At 36.4% G+C, this 26,407-nt stretch overlaps 2 protein-coding genes across 3 annotated transcripts in view; both read right to left on the bottom strand.

Annotated features, from left to right (window-relative positions):
* Positions 1 to 11,829, bottom strand: part of LOC306883454 (autophagy-related protein 2 homolog A-like) — a 32,075-nt gene extending 20,246 nt beyond the window's left edge. For both annotated transcript variants that reach the window (XM_079438730.1, XM_079438731.1), the window contains exons 1-15: positions 11,305 to 11,829; positions 10,508 to 10,670; positions 10,258 to 10,407; positions 10,033 to 10,135; positions 8,839 to 8,977; positions 8,445 to 8,648; positions 8,181 to 8,283; positions 7,021 to 7,185; positions 4,899 to 5,041; positions 4,428 to 4,503; positions 4,064 to 4,316; positions 3,453 to 3,594; positions 1,515 to 1,613; positions 1,248 to 1,415; positions 860 to 1,127 (exon numbers count right to left, since the gene is read on the bottom strand). In XM_079438730.1, coding sequence (XP_079294856.1) covers positions 860 to 1,127; positions 1,248 to 1,415; positions 1,515 to 1,613; positions 3,453 to 3,594; positions 4,064 to 4,316; positions 4,428 to 4,503; positions 4,899 to 5,041; positions 7,021 to 7,185; positions 8,181 to 8,283; positions 8,445 to 8,648; positions 8,839 to 8,977; positions 10,033 to 10,135; positions 10,258 to 10,407; positions 10,508 to 10,670; positions 11,305 to 11,475 — 2,347 coding nt within the window. In that variant the 5' untranslated portion in view covers positions 11,476 to 11,829. The remainder of the gene's footprint in view (positions 1 to 859; positions 1,128 to 1,247; positions 1,416 to 1,514; positions 1,614 to 3,452; positions 3,595 to 4,063; positions 4,317 to 4,427; positions 4,504 to 4,898; positions 5,042 to 7,020; positions 7,186 to 8,180; positions 8,284 to 8,444; positions 8,649 to 8,838; positions 8,978 to 10,032; positions 10,136 to 10,257; positions 10,408 to 10,507; positions 10,671 to 11,304) is intronic.
* A 385-nt stretch (positions 11,830 to 12,214) lies between these two features.
* Positions 12,215 to 24,521, bottom strand: LOC306883456 (nuclear RNA export factor 1-like). The gene is made up of 22 exons (XM_079438734.1): positions 24,373 to 24,521; positions 23,560 to 23,616; positions 23,024 to 23,219; positions 22,800 to 22,923; positions 21,730 to 21,813; positions 21,176 to 21,280; positions 21,007 to 21,087; positions 20,790 to 20,859; positions 20,535 to 20,623; positions 18,470 to 18,577; positions 18,216 to 18,325; positions 15,652 to 15,688; positions 15,236 to 15,304; positions 15,094 to 15,149; positions 14,892 to 14,996; positions 14,345 to 14,403; positions 14,152 to 14,267; positions 14,008 to 14,050; positions 13,841 to 13,913; positions 13,397 to 13,576; positions 12,887 to 12,947; positions 12,215 to 12,604 (listed from the first exon to the last, which is right to left on the bottom strand). The coding sequence occupies exons 1-22, from the start codon at positions 24,485 to 24,487 to the stop codon at positions 12,566 to 12,568; spliced, it is 1,977 nt and encodes a 658-aa protein (XP_079294860.1). The 5' UTR covers positions 24,488 to 24,521; the 3' UTR covers positions 12,215 to 12,565.
* Positions 24,522 to 26,407: the final 1,886 nt, after the last annotated feature.

Below are 26,407 nucleotides of genomic sequence, written 5' to 3'. Positions count from 1 at the left end.
CGAGCATTTTCATTGGACGAACATTTCTTGGTCCTATGCCTTCCACAGAATATATAAATACATATTAATACATTTAGACCATTTAACATAATGATTGCTATCGGGATGTCAAGAGACTTTCAACCAGCATAAAAAAAAAAGTTTCTGAAGACAATCACCTATTGCACCTTTAAGCTGATATTATTATTTTTTATATTATATAATATTATATTATTTCTAATATTTGATTATAACAATCAAAAAATATTATTTGCTTTGGTTATATCATAAAAACAAAATTATATGGTTATTACATTTTGATGAAATATTTAAAAAATATTTTTCCCTTTACAATAATGTGCACTGACTATGAATATTTATAAAAGATGTAAATGGGAATTTGATTTCGTGATCTCATGTTAATATATAAACGTTCAAAAGTTTAGGGTGATGCAATACACAGTAATGCTCTTAAAACTGATTCTAAATGAAAAAATAACTATTTTGTATTTGAATAATGTATATTTAAAAAATATAATTAATTCTTGTAATGCAAAGCTGAATTTTCAGCATCGTTACTCCAGTCTTCAGTGTCACACGATCCTTCAGAAATCATTCTATTATGCAGATTTGCAGTTTAAGAAACATTTTTAATTATTATCATTGTTTAATATTTTTGTGGAAACCATGATACATTTTAACAGGATTCTTTGATGAATATAAAGTTACATTAAGAGCAGCATTTATTACAAACACAAATCTTGATTCATGTGTCCTTGCTGTATTAATTCCTTAGGAAAAAAAATCTTACTGACCTCTCACCTCTGAATGCTAGCGTATATGATAACTGAAAATAAAAATAAAAAATTGGATGCCTCACCGTGCATATCAGTGAAACAGGCCTCCAGTAGTTTGGTGAGTTTAGCCCCTGGGCTGCAGGGGGCGTCCTGCTGAACGTCTGGCCCCTGCTGAGACTTCAGCTCCAGATTAGAGATCTGCAAGTTCAAGATCTCATTTCGCACTGCATGCTGGCTCAGGGGCCGCCTCAGCCCCAGTGGTCGAAGGTCAGGAATGGGGAAACGGACCTTCAATACGGCATAAGGAGATTGAAGCAGGAGAGAAGAATGGAGCTCCAACAATGTCTGAGACTGCAGAGAAAAAGACAGAGGATTAACAAACAATGTCACTGTGTAAGGTTAAAAAATAAACCATTTTTAGCTGAGGTAGGGGTATTATGTTGTTGTTTTCGATCAGGACAGTTTAGTGACCTCTGCAGCCTGCGCTGTGTTTCTTTGAGGCGGCGCTGGACAGTGCCTCAGGGCCTGCAGGATGTCCTCCAGTCGGCCTATAATGTCCAGGTCCAACTCAGAGCTGAGCTCTCCGAGCTCGACTCGCAGAGAGCTGTCCCTGCGTATCACACGACGCCTGCTTCCACTCTGTAGGAGAACAGGAAAAACAGTTTCATATAGATCTTTCACTGAAAGTATAAAAGACAAAAACACTTCTCACAAATCAACGTCATAGGACTGTAGTACCTTACGCATGTGCTTCTCAGACAGACTGTGATGGAACTGGGCACAGGGCCTGGCAGTGGTGCCCATTGTGAAGAGACCGGCTGACTGGAACTGCAAGAGCTGGGAAAAGAAAATGTGTGGACGCACATGCTCATTTTAAAGGAACTCTTCCAGAACCTTCATCAGCCTGCATGATGTCTCCGGCTGGATTTTCAAAGTCTTGGCCGACTGACTTGTCGTAACTCAAACTGTATTCACATCTGTTTAAAATTCTCCCTGAGCAGTTGGCAAAGCCTTGGACGTGTGACTGTATTACACCATTACACAACTGTAATAATCTGGTGACCAACTGGTAATCTTCTGGTTTAAATGGCCGTTTGACTGTTTTGACAGTCCAGATTGTGGTCTAGAGTGCAACAGCGATTAAAAATGAAACACAATACTCTACAAAATGATGTAACAAAAGTGTTTCAAGAGAATGTATAATGAAAAACAGAACTTGCTCTTTGCTTTAAATAAGAGAGTTCAAAAAGTTATTCAGCATTTAGCATTTGGCCAGTATGTGAACGCCAGCCAAACATAGTGGAGGTCATTTGCATGCATTCTTCAAGATCCAGCTATTTGATCCCAAGTTTATTTTAACTTGTAGGGGTCAGAGAGATGGTGGAAATGATTAGAAAAGCTAATTAGTTACACTTCAAGGGATAGTTTACCACAAAATAAAAATCTGTCATTAATTACTCACCTTTGTTCATCTTAGGAACACAAATTAAGATATTTTTGATGAAATCCAAGAGCTTTCTGGCCCTCCATAGACAGCAAGGGTCCTACCACGATCAAGGTCCAGAAATGTAGAAAGGACATCGATAAAATAGTCCATGCGACATCAGTGGTTCAACCGTAATTTTGTGAGGCTACGAGAATAGCTGATGCAGCTGGCGTTCTGACGTAGAACCCAGATGCGCTGCAGCTTGTTTGCAAAGAGAGGAATGCACATGCATGCTTCATGGTACTCTCATGAATTCGAATTCTGACACAGAAGAGAAGAAATTGTTGAATTGCGTTGTTTTTTTGTTTTCTTTCCGCACAAAGTAATCTCGCATTTATAAAATTACGGTTGAACCACTGATGTCACATGGATTATTTAACAATGTCCTTACTACCTTTCTGGGCCTGGAATGTGTCAGTTGCGTTGTTGTCTATGGAGGGTCAGAAAGCGCTCGGATTTCATCAAAAATATCTTAATTTGTGTTCTGAAGATGAACAAACGGGTTTGGAACAACATGAGGGTGAGTAATTAATGTCAGAATTTAATTTTTTGGGTGAACTATCCCTTTAACAATAAGGTTCAGTCCCTTAATATTAGTTAATGCATTAGACTAGATGTGATTAGAGGAAAATTATTTCAAATGTGTTTAGCTTTGCTGAGCTTGTTTGCAGGGCTGAAGTTTAAAAAAAAAAAAATATATATATATATATATATATATATATATATATATATATATATATATATATATATATATATATATATAATATCCTAATTTCTGAATTCTCAAACGTTCAAACCATCCAGCTTTTATTTTGAAAGAAAACTGCAGAAAAGCTGAAGAGCTATTTTGTTGACATGCATGTGTTTATTTAAAATGCAGCCTTTTCAATTTGATAATCACACTAAGCAATATCACAATTTCAGTTGTATTTATTTTTAGAAATCAACATTAACCTAGAAACACATTGTAATAATGTTATTAAAATAAAAGTTAGTTCACAATATTAATCTATGCTACCAAATTGAACTTCACTGTATACTACCATTTTATATAAGTGGACTTTAGCTGAAATAATTTTTTTTTTTTATAAAATATTGTTTTAAAATCTGCACTGTAAATCAGATTTTGGTAAACCTTGACGACTCACCAATCCAATTATTATTATTGTTATTATTATTAAATATATTACCTCTGTGTACTGTGGACTGTCTGAGTCCCACAGGCACTCCAGCAGTTCCAGCCTGCTGAAGGAGAGGTCAGAGGTTGTGGCTTGGGTGTGCCGCCCAGCACTACGCATCTCACAAGCCAGCTGCACTGCTGCACCGGTCACCCTAATGATCAGAGGTCAGAGAGAGTCAAAAAGAGTGTGTGGACATTAGGGGTGGCACGGTACATGTATTCATACCAAACCGTCACGGTACGGACATCTCGGTTCGGTGCATGAGGCCTTATGACAAATACAGGCAATTCACCACCAAACCAGAAGGGGGCGCCTGTAGTAATGCAAAGCTGTTTGATAACTGCCGCCACTTTAAACACTTATTGTCTTTTTAATAATCCCTGTATAAAGGTCTGCTTTTATTTGTGTACACTCACAATGAAAACAAAACTTTGCACTACTGTCTGTTCAAAATAAATAAAAAGAAACATAGTAGCATAGTAGATTTCTTTTTTTTCCTGTTGTACCGAAATCGTATTGAACCGCGACCCCTGTACCGAACCGTGACATCTGTGTACCGTGACACCCCTAGTGGACATGCATATACCGTAGGTGAGTATAGCAGGTTATTCCTGCCGTACCTGATGTGGGAGTGGGGACATGCTTTAGCAAAGTTTCCTCTCAGATTGTGGAAGTCTCTCTCACTGAACATGCTGTCCTTAAAGAACCCAAGCTCACGGAAAAACAACTGTGACACCTCAGCCAATGAGGAGAGCCCGTCCGGCCCAGGAGGCGGGTCCTGCTCTAACAGAGTAAGTGTGACTCCACCCAGAGAGAGGCGAAGCAAGGAGTCTGGTTTCAGCGGGTCTGATTGACCGCTTCGAGAGGACCGTTCTGTTGGGAAAAACAATGACAAAACAAAGACTGATGACAGATTGCAAGAGAAAACTTGAAATGAAATGCAGTGACAAACGACATGTGTTGTTTAAAACTTTAGATACATACTGGGAGGTCTGCTACATTGAGGCAAACTAGATAAGGATCCTGGTACAGGATAACGACGAGGACAGTTGAGCATTCCCTGTAAGAGACATATATAAGAGCGGGCCAATCATACACTGTACATAGATAGCTGAAGCATAACACGTTGATGGACTTTTTTTAGTTAAACATTGCTGCAATTGAGTTGTGAAAATGTAGCCTATCAATTAATATGTGGTCAGAAAAAGTGCATGCATAATAGCTTAGGAAGAATAAAAGATAAAATAATTTAAAAAATAGAAGTGGCATGCTATATAGCAAATCTAATGCATCTTTACAAAATAAAGTTGTTGCAAGCGGTTCAAACCAAGTCTGACGTAAATTTTTTTGTCATTCTCTGAAAAATGTTTGGACACCTGAATGAACATCAGAAATACAAAATATGCTGAACTTCATTAGAGACTTTTACACAATTGAGTTCATAACAGCACTGACCTGTGGAGACAGAGGGTTTGTTTGAACCAGACTGCTCTGGCTATGAATGGACGACTCCATATCGCTGTCTGACAATTCACTCCCAGAGCGTGTTGACAACATACTGCTGGTCATATAGCCAGGACCCATCGAATAAAACATCTCTGAGAAACAAGAGACAAAAATAAGACATTTTGGCAAAATACTGAACTATAAATAATTCCAGAAAATGAAAACAGAAGAGGAGAATAAACTCTGACATTGCACTTTTCGTCAAGAGCCTGAATCCTCACTTGTAAAATATATGATCGGATTTAAACCTAAATTTCATGGATTTCATCCAGCGTCAAAGTGAGGAACAAATTGGGTTTAATTAAGAAACTGACGTGAAAATATTCTTATGCATTGCATACACCAACTGAATAGTAAGTTTACAAACTTTCTGGCATTCATATAACAGTTATTCAATTAATTCGACATTGTATGTGAAAATGTACATGTATATAGGGATATGTACATTAGGGATGCAACGATTATAGATTTTGCTGGTACGATTATTGTCTGATGAATAATCACGGTTTCACGATTATGACGATTATTATGCATTTATTCATTTCCTAACATTTAATAATGTATAAAATCACATGAACACTCTTTAGATGTTAAAGTGTTATTTATTATTGGCTTTTGAAACAAATAACACAGTAACGAACAATACAGCACAAAATAATAATAAACAAACAACAAACAAAAGTCCATCTCTCCCATTAGAATTAAAAAAGGTGACCGCTGCTCTGTAAACATCCATGAGAGTATTTCTCTTTTGAAAATAATAAATGAAAATATATCACAAAAGTATTTAATGTTTTCAGTTTCTTTTGGATCTGGGGTAGATAATTTGGAAACATGGTGAAAAAAAAAATCTTGTTGGTTTTTACTTATGAATAATACTACAGCAGGTATAGTAAATACATTTAATGAAGTATTATTAATATACAACTAATATTAACTTTATTTATACCACAGGGGAAACTGTTACTAATGATGGAAATAAAGTTAAATATTATTGTAATCCACTGTCATCCATACGTATTCATTTTAATAATCTTTATAATAATATTTTTTTGGTTTGTGAGATCGGAGATTCATTCAGGAGGACACAAACGTCTTGAGAACGCTGCCCCGTGACTTTTATTAATTAAATAAATGAAATAGCCTACTGGAGAGACACAGACACAGACAGGCTAATTCACACAGGCAACTATTACTTCTCTCTCCTTCTCTCTCGAATAATTAAAGTAGCTAAATATAATTAATTAATTCAAAATGTGATCTTACCGCACTATTTAATCTCTTTCTGATCTGAAGCGGGCAGAATGAGGAGCTAACGAGCTGTAGCTTCGCGTCAGGTGGTTCTTGCCTTCATGTCGTGCATTAAAATCATTCAGTGTACAGCTAGCCGTGCATTATCCCTTATGTATTCGCTCTTTAGCATTAGTTTTTTTACGGCAATATTTAAATGACACCCTGGTCATTCTTGGTGTACCCAAAATGGTCCCAGACTATCGACAGGCATTTCTCTGGTGGAAATAAAGCTTTGCTGTTCAGTCCCTTTGTCACTAATCTAATGCGTGTAGTAGCCTTCGAGTCTCTGATAAGCACGTAATTTTAAGCTGGTGCACCACTAGTGTGACTTTTTCATTTTGCACAAGCTGCAACAGTTCAGTTCCGCGCAACAGAAACACTCGGTTTTGCGGAACCTTTACGATTAATTAACCGTGACGTTTTAAAGCGCGGTTAATCGCGGAACCGGTTATCGCTGCATCCCTAATGTACAAATTTATCATTATACATTTTTCTAAATGAGGCCCCTGGAGAAAATGGCTGCATATGGCCTACTATTAAAAAAAAAATTATGTGCATTAGTGTGTTATTTAGCATCCAGTTATCACCTCAGAAATATTTTATATTTTAATCAAAAAAGAATCTATAAAGAGAATTTAAGCACCCTAACTCTTATTGCTTCCTGGCATGTTGATACTGTCACATATAAAACTGAAGGTCAGCATGAGCATATTGCATTGTGGAATACATTAAGTCATTTCCAATAATCCTAACAAAATATTGACTATATTCGTCTCACCTCCATTCTCCATGGTGATGACATACGGTTCTGCATCCAGCTCCAGATCTTTGTCATACATTTCTAAGTTCAGCTGCTTACTAAGATCTTCTTCTATCAATCGCAAATCATCAGAACCCAGAGGCCTAGAAACACCCCCGCCGGACACACCACCACCACCGCCATCTGACAACAGAGAGAGAGAGAGAGAGAGAGAGAGAGAGAGAGAGAGAGAGAGAGAGAGAGAGAGAGAGAGAGAGCACACTGTCATTTCACTGAACAATGTCAATCAGACAAGAACATCCAGGCACAAGAACCGTTTTTTTCCACAGGCGATCTCCATTTTGAACACCCACCACTCTAGTTGTTGTTTATAGATCAAAATCCTTATGGTGCTTACACAACCTAGACAGCAGAATATGTTTTAGCTTTTAAATAGTAATAGAATTAATCATTTAAATAATAGAATATTTATCATGTAAAACATATTATTATTATATTTGATACAATATATTTTTATGTTTAAACAATAATTAATTTAAATGCGTTCAGCATGTGTTCTAATTACTACATCTAGACACATCTAAAAAAAAAAAAAAAAAAAGTAGAAATAAGGTAGAAAAACAAAGTAGTATACATTTTATATTTTTCTTTATATGCTTTTTTGCATATATATGTAAGTACCTTGAGCTCTTGGAAACCATATCAAATTCCCTGCACGTTTTACACACTTGGCAGATAGACAACATTCTGATTCTGAAAAGGGCTAGTTCACCCAAATATGAAAATCCTGTCATCATTTACTCACCCTCCAGTTGTTTCAACCAAGAAATACATTTATTTCTTCTGTTAAACATAAAAGAAGATATTTTGAAAAAGAAAGAAAGAAAGAGTTCCATACTACTATAGAAGTCAACGGGGACCATCAACTGTTTGGTTACCCATATTCTTCAAAATATCTTCTTTTGTGTTCAACAGAAAAAATTATACAGGTTTGGAACAACCTGAGAGTGAGTAAATGATGACAGAATTTTCATCTTTGGATGAAGTATTTTTTAAGGCTGGTGCAAACAGCCATATGATGATTGCAGATGTGTCTCATTTGAAAACAGAGAAATTGAGATACGAGACAAAGCATATTAAAAGCGATGAGCAAACACAGAACAGAGTGCTCATGTTACCTGATGTCTCGATGCAGAGGGAGGACAGGAGGTCCGTCAGGTGTGTGATCTGACTGGGGGACAGCAGCAGGTGGAGACACCCGACTTTACCGTCCAACTCAAACTAAGAGGAAATTAAAATCAATTAATAAGGAAAATAATATAAATCTCCTGTTCTGCAATAATGAAACTCCTTCATTCATGATGACGCCAAATGATTCAGAAGATTCATGATCATGCTTAAAACATTTCCATTCAGTGTTCATTTTTATTGTGCACACAAACCTTGGGCCCAGGCAGCATTTCATTCTGTTTGATTTTGACCGTTGTCTCCATGAATCCAGAGCATTGTCCAATCAGCAGAGGCTCGGGGGGCCTCGGGGTGGGATGTAATGTTTGAGGGGCATCGGAGGCATTATCACCTCTATCATTTTCATCCATCTTATCCATCTCCCTGCTGCTCTCCATGTCATCAGAATGAACTAGCCCCTAAATTGATGAATTGACAATCACTGTCCATTATAACTTTATGCTTGCCATAGCAACATGTATATTTATTCATTTAGCAGATGCTTTTAACCAAAGCCACACATCACAAGAAACATCACAAGCAATTTATCATGAGAGACAACAAGTAAGTGCAAAGCCACTAATTAACAGGTCGTATTGTTTCCCTGACCTGTGATCCACCGAGAGTCTCATAGAGCAGCTGTACGGAGTTGAGCTGAAGGATCTTGTGCAGGAAGGCTGGTGGCTGGTGGATGTCTACAGGCACTGTCTGGCTCGAGTCTCTCACAGCCTCATCACAATAGTCCACCCTGCAGTATCGCATGTTACCACCAGGGACAGAACACAGATTGGCCACAAACAATGGAATGCACTCCAGAGCAGGGGTTGCCAGGATTTCACAACAAAACCCGGCCATTTGCTACTCAAAGCTAGCCCAAAACTAGCTTAATCGAGTTTTGAGGGGGTCCCTCAGTAAAAACTATGTTCCGGAAGGTGAAATACACATTTTTTGGAGGGGTTACCATGGTAAAATTCACATTCCAGGGAATAAATATCACATATTGGGGTCACTTCAACCTGCAGCAACAATGTTAAAGTAGCCCAATTCCACGGGAAAATCGCAGACTTGGCAACACTGCTCTAGAAACTCAAGCATGCAAGGTTTGTTCTGAAGGATATGATTAATGTTTATGAGACAATGAGTATTTTTAGTTTAACCTGTGAATCAACAAAGACTGCAAAGATTTTCCAAGTATTTTGACTTGGAAAAATATGTTTTTTGAGTAGCATGCAATACTGTTCAAAGGTTTAGGGTCATTACAATTTAGAAATTAATACTTTTATTTAGCAAGGGCATATAAAATGACAGTAAAGACATTTATTTACAAAAGATTTCTAATTCAAAAATTTTTCTTTTGAACCTTCTATTGATTAACTCTGAAAAAAAAAAAAAAATTCACAGTTTCCACAAAAATATTAAGCAGCACAACAGTTTTTAACATTGATAATAATAAGATTTTTTTGAACACCAAATCAGCATATTAGGATGATTTCTGAAGGATTATGTGATACTGGAGTAATGATGCTGAAACAGGTTTGACATCACAGGAATAAATTACGTTTTAGAATATATTAAAATAGAAAACAGCATAAGAGACATTTAAAAAACATAAAAAAATCTGACCCCAAACTTTTGAACATTAGTTTATTTTTGAATAACCAGAATCAAAGTTTTAAAGGTCCATGCCACCTTCAATGGCACATCTACTGTACCTGGGTAACCATATCTGGCACATCCCCATACTTTATTAATAAACAACAAAATGCATCCATAAATGCGCAAAGATGTAATTCATGGCCTCACCGTTTAATGCGCATCTCTAAGGCGACCCCAGTCTCAGCGTCCAGGGAATGGTGTTCTACTCGTACAATGGTGTCCAGAAAGGTGACTTTAATTCGACGTAAGACTGCAAACACACAAATAGTATGTGACGATATACAGTTAGCCAGTCATCTAACAGTTTTACGTCATGATACAATAATACAAATGTACAGAATCACACTCCTAGACACAATAAATGCTACACACCTGTCTCGATGGTCTGTGCAAACATTTCCAGCCCCTCCAGTGGAGCAGGAGGCTCTTCTGACGCCTCGGGTGGGTCCTTCAGACACTCCTGGGCCAGCTGCATACTGGACGTCATGCATGTCGACCACCCTTGGGAATCCCAGTTTCCGTCTAACCGAGATCAGAGAAAACAATAAAGTCAGTCCTGTATAAAATATAGCTTTATGTATTAGACCAAATGAGTACACAAAGAACGCTCCACAGAACTCACTGGTTCTGTATTTGGGTCTGCATGTTATTTGCAATCCAGTGACTTCAAGGATGCAGTGTTCTGTCACAAGTGCCGCCCAGGGAATAGTCACTGTGATGCTGTTCACGAAACCTTCAACAATCTCCAGTGGAGCTCCTAATGAGTCCAACAACTCATTCACTGCCTGAAAAGAGGATTCAGAGAATAGTTAAGGAATCAGAAGGTCAAGTGATCACATGTGAGAACAGAAGATGTCAAAATGAGGAAGGATGTTGTGCTAGATCAGGGGTTTTCAGTCCTTTAGATGCCATAGAATATAATCTTCCCCATCCTAAAATCGAAAATGTGTCTATATATTTGTAATTATAAAGAACCAATTTATACTGTAAAAAAAAAAAAAAAAAGTGTAAAATTTTTTTGAAAAGTGTTTATATTATTATATAATGCTGTACTGTTTGATTTATTAAAATTTTAAATAATTTAATTAAATTTAAATATTATTTACACTTTTACACTGACTTATTAGCACTCCTTTGCAGGCCCGACTCTGAAAAACTAAGTGACAACTCCACAAAAATGTAAAAACACAAAGTAATTAGACTCAAAATGTGAAAGCAAAAGTTAGTAAGCCTGTGACTTAAGACCAGGAAGAAGATCTAAGATGCAGCCTTTTCTGCACAAGTCATCAAACTCTTGGAAACATGAGAGCTCCTTCAACTAACAAGATGTGTTGATCTCATACTCATATTGCGAAATACTGGAAATAAGGGCCACTTGGACACGAAAACTGGCCTGGGCATGTCTTACCCCACACTTACCCACACATCCAGGTTAATTTCTCTAATGACCCCGCTGCCATTGTACAGGTCCAAGCTCAGCTGGTCCAAACTGAGTCTTTCCTCCAAGAAGTGCCCCAGGTAGTGTTGCAGGAGGTACCGGCAGGCCCGTTTCTTTATTGAGCCCGACCAGGGGAAGAGCCACCGAGACATAGGGCCAGAGCAGACGGGGAGAGGGAGCAGAGAGGCGGCGGAACAAGAGGCCAGTCCTGCATAACAGACCTAAACCCCCCTCGGTAGTGTGGGAAAATGAGAATACAATAATACAAGCGTACTGCGATGGAAAAGAATGGGTAAAACCGTCTAACTTCCTGGCCTTTGACACCAAAATCCCCTGGTTCTTCGTTTTTGGACGTCAGCTTGTCCAAAGCAGCGTTTAAAAGAGGATATTTGTGTTGAAATAGGTCACTCCGGTTCTACTTTTAAAAATAAATATCACTGAACTATACGACAGGTCCTCCGGCCAACGGGTTGTTTATTGTTTTCATATTCGGACTGAAGGAGTGTGCGTCATGACGTCAAAGTAACTGAAGATGCCGGAAGTTGGATGCGTCAATCCGCCATGTTGGGACGGTCAACTTGAACGCTTCATCCAGAAGTTGACATATAACTAGAAATGATCAAACTTACGTATATTTACATTATTTTTTTGTTGTGTAGAGCCTTATGTAATAAAGATTAGATTAAGTTCCATAGAATTACGCATATATAATAAATTCAACGTTACAGCTCGTTTTGTATTATAATTATTAATTAGTGGTTTTATACAAAATCAAATTTAGTCACGTGCCCAAAAGTTTACCTGGAATTTTGTCTGGTAAGGGCCAAATATTCATCAAGTGCTGTCATGATTTAAGTGTGTTACATTAGCAATAATCAGAATTATTATTTTAATATAGCAACAACTTGGTAAGGTATTGATTTCTTGATCTTGCTGAGTAAACAAACTTTATTGCTGTGAAAATATCACATCTAACAACACCAACAAAAGCTCAGCACATACTTCAGACATCACAATTAAAACTGAAAACGTGCTTTTAAAATTAATGCAGGAACAGTGCTGTAATTTATTCAAGCATACACCTGAGGTATAACCCTTTTAAGAAAAAAAAAACTCAAATAAAACTATAATTAATATAAAAACTTTCTGTTTCATTTCAGTTCAACACATCATAATTAAATGCCTGCTAAACAACAAATAAAACTATGTACATACATATGCATTTCTGTATGTTTGTGGTTTTCATTTTATGAAAGCAGCTTCTGGGATCTTTCCTCGAGCCTAAAGGAGACAAAATATTATAATGAATAATATGATAAATTTCAAATCCTAAACCTTCAAAATGGATGCAATTAGATTTCAAAAGCACATGGTCCACCTCAGATCTGAACACTAATCAACATAAATTAACAGCAATGTTTTACAACATGTTCACACATCACCTGATCTCTGAGGAGATTCAGATAAATTGTTCAGCTTATTTATTAGCAGAAAACTGAACTGCTGAAATGAGGGCGTATTGAAGATATTGCATTTGTATCAATTGGCCAAGCAGATTCATACCTTGAGTTCTGTGAAAATCTGAGCAGCTCGGTGAAAATCCCACGCATTATCCTGCAGACATCTGACAGCAATACACAAGCCTTACCAACAGAACAGGGTGGGGATAATATTGACTAGGGGTGGGCGGCATGATCAAAACCTTACATCAAAGTAAGGGCAACTTTACATCAAAAGTAACAATATATAGTCATCATCACTGGAAATTCAATGATTTTTTTTTCTTTTCTAAACAACGTGATAATGCCTATTTTAAAATGAAAAATTTTTCAAATTAAAACTACTTAATTTTTCGGGACTCTCATTTGTAAATTATGTCTTGCTAATACAGTATAATTTACTTCTTTGGATGCAAATAAACAGAAAATAAATAGCTAAATAGCTGCTTTTGTATAAAGCCTCATATCGCCCAGCCCTAGTATTTCCAACATCATTCATAGAAAGAAACTTCTATATCTAGTTCTATAATTAAGAATTGCAAGTATAAGGGCATGGTTTTTGCTCTCTGCTCACTTTTGAGACCATTCCAGGTTCATTTCAGACATCTTGGAGAAAGCGGAGAGCATCTCCTGCTGGGATGCCGTGAGGGTGGGCAGCACTGGGCTATTCGAGGGGGCTGGTGCTGCAAATGCACAGCGTATCTCCTCGCTGGTGGCGTTCCTCACAAAGAGCTCGTCGTTCACAATACACAGACTGCAGAATGCAACAAATACCAATAAACACGCACAAATCAACTTTATGTTAGTAAGAGCTCATTTTGACCAAGTGACTAAGGATGATTGCTTTAACTGTCAGCTGAAAGGTCAGCCATGCACATACATGATCTCTGGGAAATTCAGTGTGTCTGTGGGGGAAAGCCAGTAAATTAAGATAACCATATTAAGTAATAAAATACAGCTCAAAACAATGAGTGTTTTTATTTGTTCATGCTTATGATTTGCTGCTGGCTTTTCCTACCCAGAATTCCGAGCTGGAACTGTGATGAAGACTCTGGAGAAAGCCTTGACATGGTCTCTCAAATTGTCATCAGCTGAAGACAGGAAAACATACATCGAGTTGAAAACACAGCGCTATTTGATCAACTGTTGTGCTGACACGTGCAACTGCGTTCAAGGAAGACTCACCTTCTTTGAACACTCCACTCACTGTGAACGCTAATAAAGTCCTCTACGGAGAAGGCAGGAAAACATCAAAACGTAAAAAATCCAGAGTAAATTACAAAACAAGAGCTTCAGTGATAGCAGTGTTAAAATCATTGAGGAACTCACTGAGTATGTGTTGACATCAACATTGACTGAATTCATGTCATGCTGGGTCTTTGGGAGCTCACTGAGGAAGGCGACTACAGTCAGACGGGAGCGTTTTAGCAGGTGGAACCGAGCGGCTGTAAAGAAGATGATACATGATATTGATCTTTTAATTTTCTTTATTATTTGCTCGTTTCTCATGTGTGAAACATACAGGGATCTTTGATGTTCTTGATGTTGCGGCTGTGTTCATGATAATTTTTTAACCTGTACCTGCAAAATTATAGGAAAAAGAAATGAGACCAAAAATAATTTTTTATATCATATACAATTCTGCACATTTACAAACACTAAATTGTTTTTTTTTTAAATCTAAATGTATTAATTTCCCCACTAAACAAATTTTGTAGTATGAATGTTTTTTTGACAAAAATATGGAAAACATTTTTAAAAAATCATAAATGTTAAAAATTATAATTTTAATATATAACAATAGCATAGTAAAGACAAATAAAGCCTACTTTAAGGACCATTAATTTTTTGTTTTTTTTTACATTATATTTTTTATATTGGGACATTATACCATTAATAATACTTTGAATGTTTTTATTTTGATATTTTTCTGTTTCATTTTAATTTTAGTTCAAGTTTAGTAATTTTGTTGTGTTTTGTCATTGTAGTAGGTTTAAATATTATAGGTTTATATATATAATTGCTTATTAAAGACAGCAGAGTGCCATCAAAGATGAGTGGTGTTTTACCTGGAGAGATGGTTTATGGATGGCAGGCTGAGAGAGAAGCACGCATCATCGTGATATGCCTCCAGCAGCGGCTGTCTGTCCCCAGAGTCATACACACAGTAATAACTGCCACAAAACAAACACACATCACTGCTGACAAAAGCATACATTACAGAATACTAAAAATCATCCTACAAGAAAACAATTGCACACGTGCACTTACTGTTGCAGAAAACGCTGAATGAGACCCTGAATTTCATTCGATGCAAAGTGGCTGCCCTGAATTAGTTACACAGACACATCCAGTCAAAAACTTCACATTAACACTCCTCAGGTCAATATAACACTGCAGACTCTTGGGTTACCTTGCAAGGAGGGATGTTTGTGCATGTTTCCACATCAAAGCAGATTGGAGGTGGAAGCACATGACCGTCCTACAGAAATAACACACATCCAATTCACTCGTGCAAATGCTAGTAATCACATTTTGACGATAGATTATAATTACAAAGACTGCTTCTCTAATATAACATGTACTGCTTAATTATGCATATTAACAGCTAAATAGGATCCATTTTGATTTCTTGTTGACTTTAAATTTCTGTATTGGAAAAGTGCCCAATGACACCAATGATCACAAGCAGTGTGTTTTTTTGGCAGCCAGCTAGGAATCAGGATTCCTGTCCTTGACCGATTAATGATTGACTGACTTTATTTCTGACAAACACTAATAACTGTACCATACATGAGTCCTGTTAGTTGAAAAATTAAAAACCCTCACCAATCTGAGAAGACTGGGAAATCTCTCCCGCACAGCACTGTCACAAGACAAGAAAGACAAGAGTAAACCAGTGATGCACCTGATCATAACAGCAGGCACACACACACCACATTCACCTGTGCACTCCCAATCCATTTCTCCTGATTTTTATTTGTTTATTGTGTATGCAATTGTTTTAACCCTATTTGCAACACATTCTCTGGGTGAATTCAGTTTTTTATATTTTAAACCCTACTGCTGTCAGTCACTTACACCCCAACATGTACAAAACACAAGATTATCACAAGAAAATAATAATCTTTCACCTAGAAATGGCAAATGGCTTACGGAAACATTCTCTGAATTTTAAACTTGAATGGGAGAAAGCATTTCTATTTTAACAGGCATAGACAAGTTCTCAAAAGACTATGTGAATGAAAGCCATGCAAGGTCAGTGGAAAAAAAAATTGTGTTGGGTGCTTTGGCTTTATTATACATTTATGAATGCACATGAGTGTATTTAAGGAAAATTGATGACTGCAGACTTAATAGGTTATCAGAAAAAGCAGGGTTATTCAATTAGTAACTCACCATTCATCTTCATTCAAAAGAAGCATTAAGCTGTACGCTTATGCTGAATGTATCCGTGAAAACCAAAATATACTTTGAGTTTAACGCAATGTTTACTCCCAGACACCATTACAAACACTTACCATCAATGTACTTTAATAACACTAATTGTATTAACCGCGTTTTGGCAGAAATGTGGTATATTCAATTGAATACTAAATTATTAATGTATTACATTTATTAGGGGAGTAAGGTTTTGTTATAAAACTATGGCAGTTTGTGTGCGTGTGTATAGCTTTTTTTTTTACCAATGTACCTATTGTTTTTACAACAAATATAGTTTTGTTGAAACCTTAACCAAAATCATAGTTACATTTAACCATATTAGTGAGGATCCATGCAGTCAGAATACTTTAACCCTATAAAATTAGATGTTTTACTGTTCATTTTACTGCTGAACAGGCTTTTCTGTTTGATTTCTCATTTTATAGGCCTCCCTCCCGCTTGGCCCACCTCAAATTTTCAATCTGATAATCTGGCCTTCAAATAAAGTTAACTGAATAGCCCTAAAGAAGTCTTTACATTGATGCCCTGATAACCATCAAAAAGTATCTTCTAGCGAAACAGCCAATGAACCCCAGCTTAGCCATGAATATAAAGTTAGCTATGAAACAGTAATACAATGAAACCGATCCCAGCCGCTCCAAAACAGAGTCCTCTTTACACCAGTACTGAGTTGCCACATAGACATAAACAGTCTCATTTTATTTTATTAGGATGAATTTATATCCGTTTTCAGGAGCATTTCCCAAATCACACTCTCCAGAATGAAAATTTGTCCCCAAGCCATTTTTTTAGGAGCAGTCATCTTCCATCAACTTCCTTCTTCATTGTCATCACTGTAGGCTTTTTATAGTAGACAGAGAGTGGGATCTTATCAGTCACTGGCTATCCAGAAACGGCAGTCTGATTGGAGCAGGAATACAGGGACGGAGAAAAGATGAAAATGAGCAAACAGCATTTACTACATTTTGCAGCAAAAAATGACTGATTTCCCTTGAAATGTCACCATACTGTTTCATGTGGATGTCTTGATAAGAAAAAAAGTGATATTTTTATTTAAACTTATTACAACTATCTTGAAAAACAGCCTACATATTTTTTATTATCATTTATTCAGTTCCCTGTTATGAAGGCTGGGATCAACTTCATGCATAACCAATGTTGCTTTATGGAAGAAAGAAAGAAGAGGAATGGTTTTGTTAAAGCCCCAGAATCAACACAGGATGCAGCTGCTGCTGTGATTTGGAGAGAAGGAAGAAAAACAATCCAACTGAAACAAAAGACATTCAGGACATGTCAGTCCGTCACACACTTGCACATGTGAATGCACTTATAACAAATGAACAGAGTGTCATATAAAAGACAGAAACACCGCAATTTATTCAGATAACTTACAATTTGTTCTGAACCACAGTAACTAAATAATGATGGATACTCTGAAGCAGATGGAATAAACCACAAGCAATTAACTATGTGTTAACATCTGCAATGCCAGGTTTTGATGATTATTTTTAGATGATATTCCAGGTATATTAAGTACTACAAGACTGTACGGGCCAGAATGGAACTATATGAGACTGTATGAGGCTTTATGGACTATAAGACTGTACTGGACTCTGTTTCTGTGTCAGAGAGAAACATCATGAATACTACTTAGATAACCTGAAAATAGTGGTTCTCAACCTTCCTGACTTCAAGGCCCTCCCCCGTTGTCCACAACGATATTCAAAATGCCCGTTTTATTAAATTTACATTTTTTCAGGTCTATAAATCACTTTTAAAATTAGGCTACCTTATACCTTCAGGCTTTTAAAGAACTATAGTGATTTACTATAGCTACTTTACCAACAGGACTGGGATCATGTCTATGAGGAACTGTGATTATTTTAAGTATTCTTTCAGCTAATTGTACCAACTTTGCCCTTTACCCATGCCATGTCCTTGGCACTGACCTGATGTATGTGGTCTGATCTTTGAAGTCATCACACAGAGGGTTCCTGTCCAACCAGAGCTCCACCAGCCTGAACCCCTTCACCTTATCCAGCTCTTGCTCTGACTTCAGCTGCAAACAGACAATGAAAAGACAATATGGCAACACAACAGACACTGAAAGCAAATTATGTGGAGCTTGCAGTCGAGTAAATAGAAACTGAAGAATTAAATGGGCTAATATTGTGTGACAATAGCGATAACAGATGATAATCACCTCATTATGAGACAGGTTCAGGGACTGCAGTTTAGGGGCTTTGTTCACAAGTTCTGCAATGTCAGTCAGATTGCACAGCTTGTTGTTACTCAGATTCAAACACAACAACTAAGAAGGATCAAAGAAAGAGAGACAGAGAGAAATGTTACTTCAAACTCTTAATTATTTGTTTAAAAAGAAGGATTTTCCAAACATAAATTGCAAGGGGTTTGTGAGTTGATGAAATACTAATGAATTAAACCATAAAAAATAAAAACATTTATATTAACTTATTATTTAAAAATATTCTATTTGAAAATTTATTTAGAAATTACTGAAAGTTTAAGAAAGTATTTTAAGTCAAAGAGCTTCAACTGACCAAAACGTCTGTGAATCCCTGCCTCATACTAAGTTATTGTATGGCTTCAGAAGACTAATATATATATATATATATATATATATATATATATATATATATATATATATATATATATATATATATATATATATATATATATATATATATAGAATTTAGGACACGTTATATGAATCACTTTTATGGGACTTTTGTATTCCTTTATGGAAAAGACTGTCAATATTCTCTTTATGCATTCCACAGAGAAGACAAAGACAACGATTTGAAACAACATAAGGGTTAGTAAATTATTTTAGAATTTGCAGAATTTTTAGGAATTCAATTTTGGAATGAATCATGAGCATTCCAACTGGAATACATTTCAAAAACAAAGGACAAAATGTTTAAATATCTAAACTTAGACAATATCTTATTTCTAAACACCACATTCATACAGAAACCTGATTAGAAATGACTGATGCCATATTCTGTGCAATATCACATATCAAAGACTAAGATGGCACTACAGATCAAGCATGAATCTGAAAAGTCTGTGTTAACAGTTGCCCTTTGCTTTCATATGAATTCTTGATTATAGAATCACATGCGACAATTGCTGATCAACGACTATATTCTTTCATCTACTATTATGAATGTGTTAATAAGAGTGTTTCCTGGAATCAGCGTCTGAGCAGCTGTTTCCCCTAGAAATAAAACTGCATCGTTTCATGTTTCCACCAGCTGGATGTTTTGATTTCCTATTTTTGTCCAGACATTGTGGCTGAACTTTACTGGACTAGATGAAGTTACTATATTTATTCTTTAGTGCTGCCAGATGAAGGAAAACCGTCATGAAGCAATGAACACCTGGCCTTTGACACACTTCTCAAATGATCATAGTAAACCTTCATGGATCTTAAAGCTACTCTGTCATAAACATTATTTAGCTGTATGCCAAGATGTAATGTAGTCCTGTTTCTTAGAAAAAAAGAAAGGCCTAATTACCAAATTTGATGATGCTGAGTTCAAAAATATTAATAAAACATTCCTTCATGTACAGATTGTTTCATAAAAGAAGAATTTAGATTTTGCAAATCATATACATATATCGTATGAATCAGCTTTAATGTACTTATAAAAATAAAAGCAGTCAAATTTCTTCAAAGTGTATCAATTAACTAACAGTAGTCTGCAAAGGAGTGAACAGAAATGTTCAAATACTCAATTTAATGTCAAATAACTTTACATAAACAAGTTTATAAATAAATAAGCCTTTTCACAAAATCTGTATTTTCGGTTGCTGTTGAGTAAAACACTCACAGATGTAGAAAAAACATCTGGGTCATGTTTGCATTTTCTTCTGTCACTGGCCATAATCCTAATTTTACAATCAGGATTAAGTATAAAACAATGTGTTAGAATCATTAATGCATGTGAAAACGGGCTGAGAACTGAACAAATGTGAGGGAAAGGACAGGAATCATGTCTTTATGGCAGTTTTCTAGTGGTTATGGGATAATACAAGACTTCTTCACCTTACAAATGATTGTCGAAAGCAAAAATGCTGTGAAATGCACATTTTGTCAAAGTGTGACATACTGGAGTAAAAAAAACACACTATTTTTGGAATCAGCACCCAAAATTAATAATGAACAACTACTGGATTTCATTCAACTAAGGTTAGAATCACTATTACTTATGTTTAGGTTAATGATTTGAACAAACCCTTACCTCTGGGATATTGTCCTGTATGATTTTGATCACAGCTTGCATGCAGTTTTCTTGATTTAAGATCATCTCAATATTATGGGAAATCAGGTCTGATGGAAAAGAGTCAAATATATATATATATAAAACAAACATCATTTTGAGAAAGCTCTCAACTGAATTTCTGGTAACTGTGGTAATCTTGACATGGAAAATCTATGGTACTTTGTGCAGTGTCAGGGTTTTGGTTATTTGGTTATTCAAACAGGATAGTTTTACCCAGGTCAGTGTGGATGCTGTTCAGGTCGAGAGACTTCTGGGAACCATCAAAGCGTTTGGACATGCAATGCTTCACAAACAAAGTTACAACAGTTAAATGCAACAGCTGCCACTTGTAGACCACAAGTGTTATTGCAGCAAGAAGCAGCTGTAAGTGTTATTGCAGCAAGCAGCAGCTGTAAGTGTTATTGCAGCAAGAAGCAGCTGTACGTCAAACCTTTAAACGCTCCAGATCTTGTGGCTTCAGCTGGCTTTGGAGGAAAGGGGGACTGGAACAACTGTTCATAAGCACGGCCACCTGGAGAACAACATGTCAGCAGTTTCAAGATAGAAGACAGTAATAAGAACGAGATGAAAGCTTGACAGTAGATGACACAGCGCTGTACCCTGTTCCCTTCACTGTCCGTGACTCTGCGTGTGAGTTTGCACAAAGCGCTGGCAGCAGCAGCATCCTCCAGATAGAAATGAACTTTATTTCCCTCTGTGGAGTACTAGACAAAAACACAGATGTGACACATCAGCTGTTAAAAGGTTAAACTCACGTCTTTGTGAGTATGTATGTACCAAAATAAAAAGTAAAGAACAAATTTTATTTTGAAAAAAGAAGAAATAAAAACTTTTCTGTGTTAAATGTGCTTTGTAATAACAGATTTAACACTAACAGATTTTGTTCTGCAACAAAATATTAAGAAATATTATTTTATATTATTAATTTTGGGGTTTCTTGACGGTTTATGAGATTACCCTTTATAAATAAATAAATTAAATTAAATTTGTGGGAACATGACCTCACACTTGTTCAATAATCATTAAAAAACATTATCAGCAACAATTACAAATACATTCATTGAAAAACATAACTGACATAAAATCTCTACTGAGCCCTTGTGGACAAACAATTTGGCTTAACTAAACTGATCAAATCACAGCGATCACTTACGTGTAATGGAATAAACACAACGGGGCAGAGATTCTGCAGTGATGTTAGAAGCCATTTCTTATCATACTTTTTTCCATGTGGGATCTGTGAAATAAAAGTAAATGTTTCAGATGAAGTAAACCAGTGGTTCCCAACCAGTAGGGGGGGTTCTGAAAACTAAGATTAAGATCTGAAATGTAAGATTTTATTATGGTATTTGTTTTTTGGTCAAAACTTTTATTTAGTAATCACCCAACCAACATTTTTTGGTTAGAGTAAGTTGTTAATGTCATTATTTTAATGTTTCTGCTGTGGTAGCATTTAATAAAAACTTTTAAATAATTTTTTATGGGGGTTGTTTAAAAAAAATTAAATGCTAAAATAGGGGTCCCCTGGCAAAAAAGTTGGGAACCACTGCAATAAACAACAAACAGTTTAGATTAGTGTAGCTTTTTCTAGTTAAATATCTTCTTGTGTATTAATCAGTCTGCACTTAAAAATACAGTTCACCCAAAAATATATATATTTTTAATTTCAGAGTTTCTTTCTTCTGTTGAACACAAAAGATGACATCTTGAAGAATGTTGGTAACCAAACAACTGACGGTAGCCACTGAATTACAGAGTCCAAACAGCTGAATAAACATCACAATAATCCACACAACTCCAGTCCATCAAGCGGAAAGCTGTTTGTAAGAACACATAATTAGACTCTCTACATTGCTCTCTCCTGTGTAAAAGTCATCTAATCTGAATCAGGAGAGGAACATGCTCAGATCAAGCACCATTTACAAGTTAAAACAGTGTAAAACAGTTCTCAACAAACACGTTTTTATATTCCAAGCACATATAATTACATATGTTATTATGGATTAGGACATGTATTTTAGCTGGAAGCAACAGTTAAAATACCTTATTGATGATTTATTACAAAAACACAGATTTGTACTTCACAAGACATTAATTGATGGAGTGGAATCATGTGGATTTTATCAGCTGTTTAGACTCTCATTTTGACGGCACCCATTCACTGCAAAGGATCCACTGGTGATCAAGTGATGGAAGTTTTAACAGGAATAGTTGAACTCTTACTGTAATTTTAAAACAATTTTTCCCTCCTCTCTCTGCATCTGCTGCTCCGAATCGGTGCGCGTTTCCCCCTCCAATTTTGTCCATCCACCCCTCTCCTCTCCGACTAGAACGTCCATATGGAATACTGCAAGAAAAGCATAACATGGATTGGGAATTACATTAAAAATTCCTTATATTGGTAAAATCTTTATTTATGAAGCTGAATCATTTGCAACAACACTTACAATCTCTGTTGGGACTTCCCATACTGACTAGCCATCACAGACACATCAACACTGCCGTCCTGAAACCTGCCGTGGGGTACCGGCCCCAATGGCTCAGGGGCTGCACCTCGATGCTGAAAGCGAACTGAATCACTGTGTAGACGAGCCTTGATGGACCCCCAACCTTGGCGCACCCCCAACCAGCGGCCGTCATGATCTGAAACACAAATATATATCATAAATATCAGGTTTTCCATAAATGGCAGTGTGCCACTCTACATTTGATAAGATATGCTTATCAGCTCAGTGTTCAGTTTAGGATATTTTTAAGCACTTGTCATCCTAAAACAATCTTCTGCAGAACTACTGCATAAAGAAGACATGAAATAGACACAGTCAAACGACAACAACAAACAAATCATGAGGAATGGAATAGTTTTCTAGCCATATCTCTGTAGTGTATACATGGACAAAATACAACTGTCCAAATACAATACAAAGGGCATGTGTGCATATATATTCAGTTGAGGTCTGACAGCAGAAAGGTGCAGTTTTACCTGTGAAAGAGCTTTCAGTGCTGCACACCTCTCTGACTACAGCAGAGCCACTCGGATCTAAGGAAAGGGGAGGAAAGCATCAAGCATCACAGACTGTTGTTGTGCATGGACTAGAATAACTACTAAACTACTGAGTTCTTATTTTGTAAACTAGAATAAAATGAAAGGAAATGGGAATATGGTATTTTTTAGGGAATATGCTGAGTTTAAAACAAATAGTAGAACATGATGAACTGCTTTCAGGGTCATATCTTCAATAAGAATTACAACTGTGCAGTTCTTAAAACAACAAACTGAAATACAATACCATAATGCATCAACAAGCATTGAGTTAATCAAAAACTACAATTCCCAAAATACACTGACATTTACAAGTGGTGTAAAATATCACAACTACATGCCCAGAAACACATGCACCTACATGTAAGTTACTGCAACTTTGAAATGTATTCGGCACGTTTATCCTGTTTAAAACATTCTAGGTTTAATTTGACCCAATTCACCATGAATTATCAGTATTTGCATCGAACACTAATAGGGGGAGACATCACTCATCATCATCATCATTATTATCACATGCTTCCCTTTTTGCACCGAATAATGTTGACGTGCTAAAGGTTTATTAGTAATATAAAAACAACGCAATGATATAATGAAAATGTAAAGACGAGCAGCTGACCACAATAAAACCTGTCAATAAGGCCGCATTAATTAATATCATGTCGTGCAACTTTGTTCATCAACGTTAACGTTACTGTTTCGACACTAAACCACATGTTCATATCCAGACAAAAATCACGATAACTTCGGTACCTGAAGAACTCTTGCAAACCCGTGTTATCACAGACAGGTTGGGGTACCATTCCCGGTATCGAGTCATCTTGCACCGACTCGTTAATTTCAGATAATTGCGCGCGACCGCGTGCATGTGCACGTGCTCTTACTGATGCACGTGAAAATGTGCTTTATCTTCTTGCGTTGAAAGCATGAGCGTGCACAAGTACAGGAGGCATGGATATTCCACAAGTATAAGGTACTAAGTTAGTTGCATTTTCTAACTAACCTTTCTATAAATTAGAAATTTTAAAATATATAACATGCATCATTTATTCAGCTGGGTTAATAAACTAACCATATTTTTTAAGCACTGGCTTTTAAAAAAATGGTCCATTTTAAAACAAGTTTTTTAATAAAAGGGGATTTGTTTGTGTTGTGGCCAGTTGCTAAGGCATTGCCATGGTTGCTAATGTGTTTTGAGTGTTTTAGCACATTGCTATACGGTTGCTAGGGTGTTGTAGGTGGTTGCTAACTTCTCTAAGTCAAATGCGTCTGCTTTCAAGTGTAAATGTTACTCTGGTCACTAGTCGATATGGATTGGTGTGCAAAGTAAATCTAAACGGTGTTGGCAGTCTTCTGCTAAGTGAAAATCATAAGTCCAATTGCTTATTTGCTCATCTCCCATCAAGAAGCTTCACAATTTGAGATATGTGACCCTGGACCACAAAATCAGTCATAAGGGTCAATTTTTGGAAATTGAGACGTCATCTAAAAGCTGAATAAAGGATAGGATAATATTTGGCTGAGATACAATTATTTGAAAATCTGAATTCTGGGGGGGTGCAAAAAAAAAATCTAAATATTGAGAAAATTACCTTTTTAAATCTGAAGTTTTTAGCAATGCATATTACTAATCAAAAATTTAGTTTTAATATTTACGGTAGGAAATTTACAAAATATCTTCATGGAACATGATATTTACTTAATGTCCTAATGATTTTTGGCATAAAAGAAAACTTGATAATTATGACCCATAAACTATGTATGTTTGGCTAGTGCTACAAATATACCTATGCTACTTAAGTTTTGTGGTCCAGGCCAGGGTCACATATTATGCATTTCTGTAGCAAAATATGCACAATATAATTAAAGGGAAAGCTATATATGAAGAATGTTGGTAACCAAACAGTTGGAAAAAATACTATGCAAGTCAAAGGCTACCGTCAACTGTTAGTTACCAGCATTCTTCAAAATATCTTCATTTGTGTTCAACAGAAGAAAGACACTCATACAGGTGTGGAATAACTTGAGGGTGAATAAATGATTACATAATTTAAATTTCTGGGTGAACCGTCCCTTTGGATGATCATTAGCTGGGTATCTAACAAAAAGACCTGGCCTTCAGCATCATGTTTCATACCACTATGCCTTCTATGTGGAAGCCCAGTGAGGAGGTGGAACTGCTGTCATCCCTCCATTGCAGGTAATGCAGCTTCATTACACCTTTCTGTGCATGTTCTTCTGCAGTGCGAGCTGCCGGATCTACTTTCACCATCTTTTGATACATATCAGAGCGTACACTGGCATTGCTTCTCTCCTTTGAGCTCTCCTCCTCTTGGTATGTCCTGCAAGTATTGCCATAGGTTCAGATGGTACTGCATTATTGATCAAATATTGTGCGACTATAAAGTCAATGAAGTAAAGAAGGGTAGCAAAACTAAAATGGTATTTGGAGTGATCAGAACTAGAAATGCAATTTTTACAGAAACACTGAAACTGAAAATGAATTTTTTATTTAGCTGAAAACCAAAACCGACAATAAATATTAATCTGTGTAAATAGACAACAGAACTCAGTATGCTGTTCAGGGTGTTGTGTCCTCAGATAATACATTAAACCACTCAGTGTCCACATTGACAAAATAGTCCCTCACATGGTCAAAATGCATCACTGGAGAAGCGTTAATTGAAAAGTAACTGTTTCGGTCAATGATTTTGGCCCTCCAAAATTATTTTTACCAAAGCCAAAAAAAATGAAGTTCCCAAAATTCTGGTGTATCAGTTATTAGAAC

Source organism: Barbus barbus (genome assembly GCF_936440315.1).
Source record: "Barbus barbus genome assembly, chromosome: 17".
NCBI classification, from domain to species: Eukaryota; Metazoa; Chordata; class Actinopteri; order Cypriniformes; family Cyprinidae; genus Barbus; species Barbus barbus.
The sequence above is the reverse complement of the archived record's forward strand: the minus strand, read 5'-3'. Positions and strand labels throughout refer to the sequence as shown.

Coding starts and splice junctions, on each gene's coding strand:
- LOC306883456 (XM_079438734.1), bottom strand. CDS start 24,487: ATGCACGCGGTCGCGCGCAATTATCTGAAATTAACGAGTCGGTGCAAG. Junction 20,860..21,006: donor AAGATCTGGAGCGTTTAAAG/GTTTGACGTACA, acceptor TTGTTTGTGAAG/CATTGCATGTCCAAACGCTT. Junction 12,948..13,396: donor AACCTGGAATGGTCTCAAAA/GTGAGCAGAGAG, acceptor TATTGCTGTCAG/ATGTCTGCAGGATAATGCGT.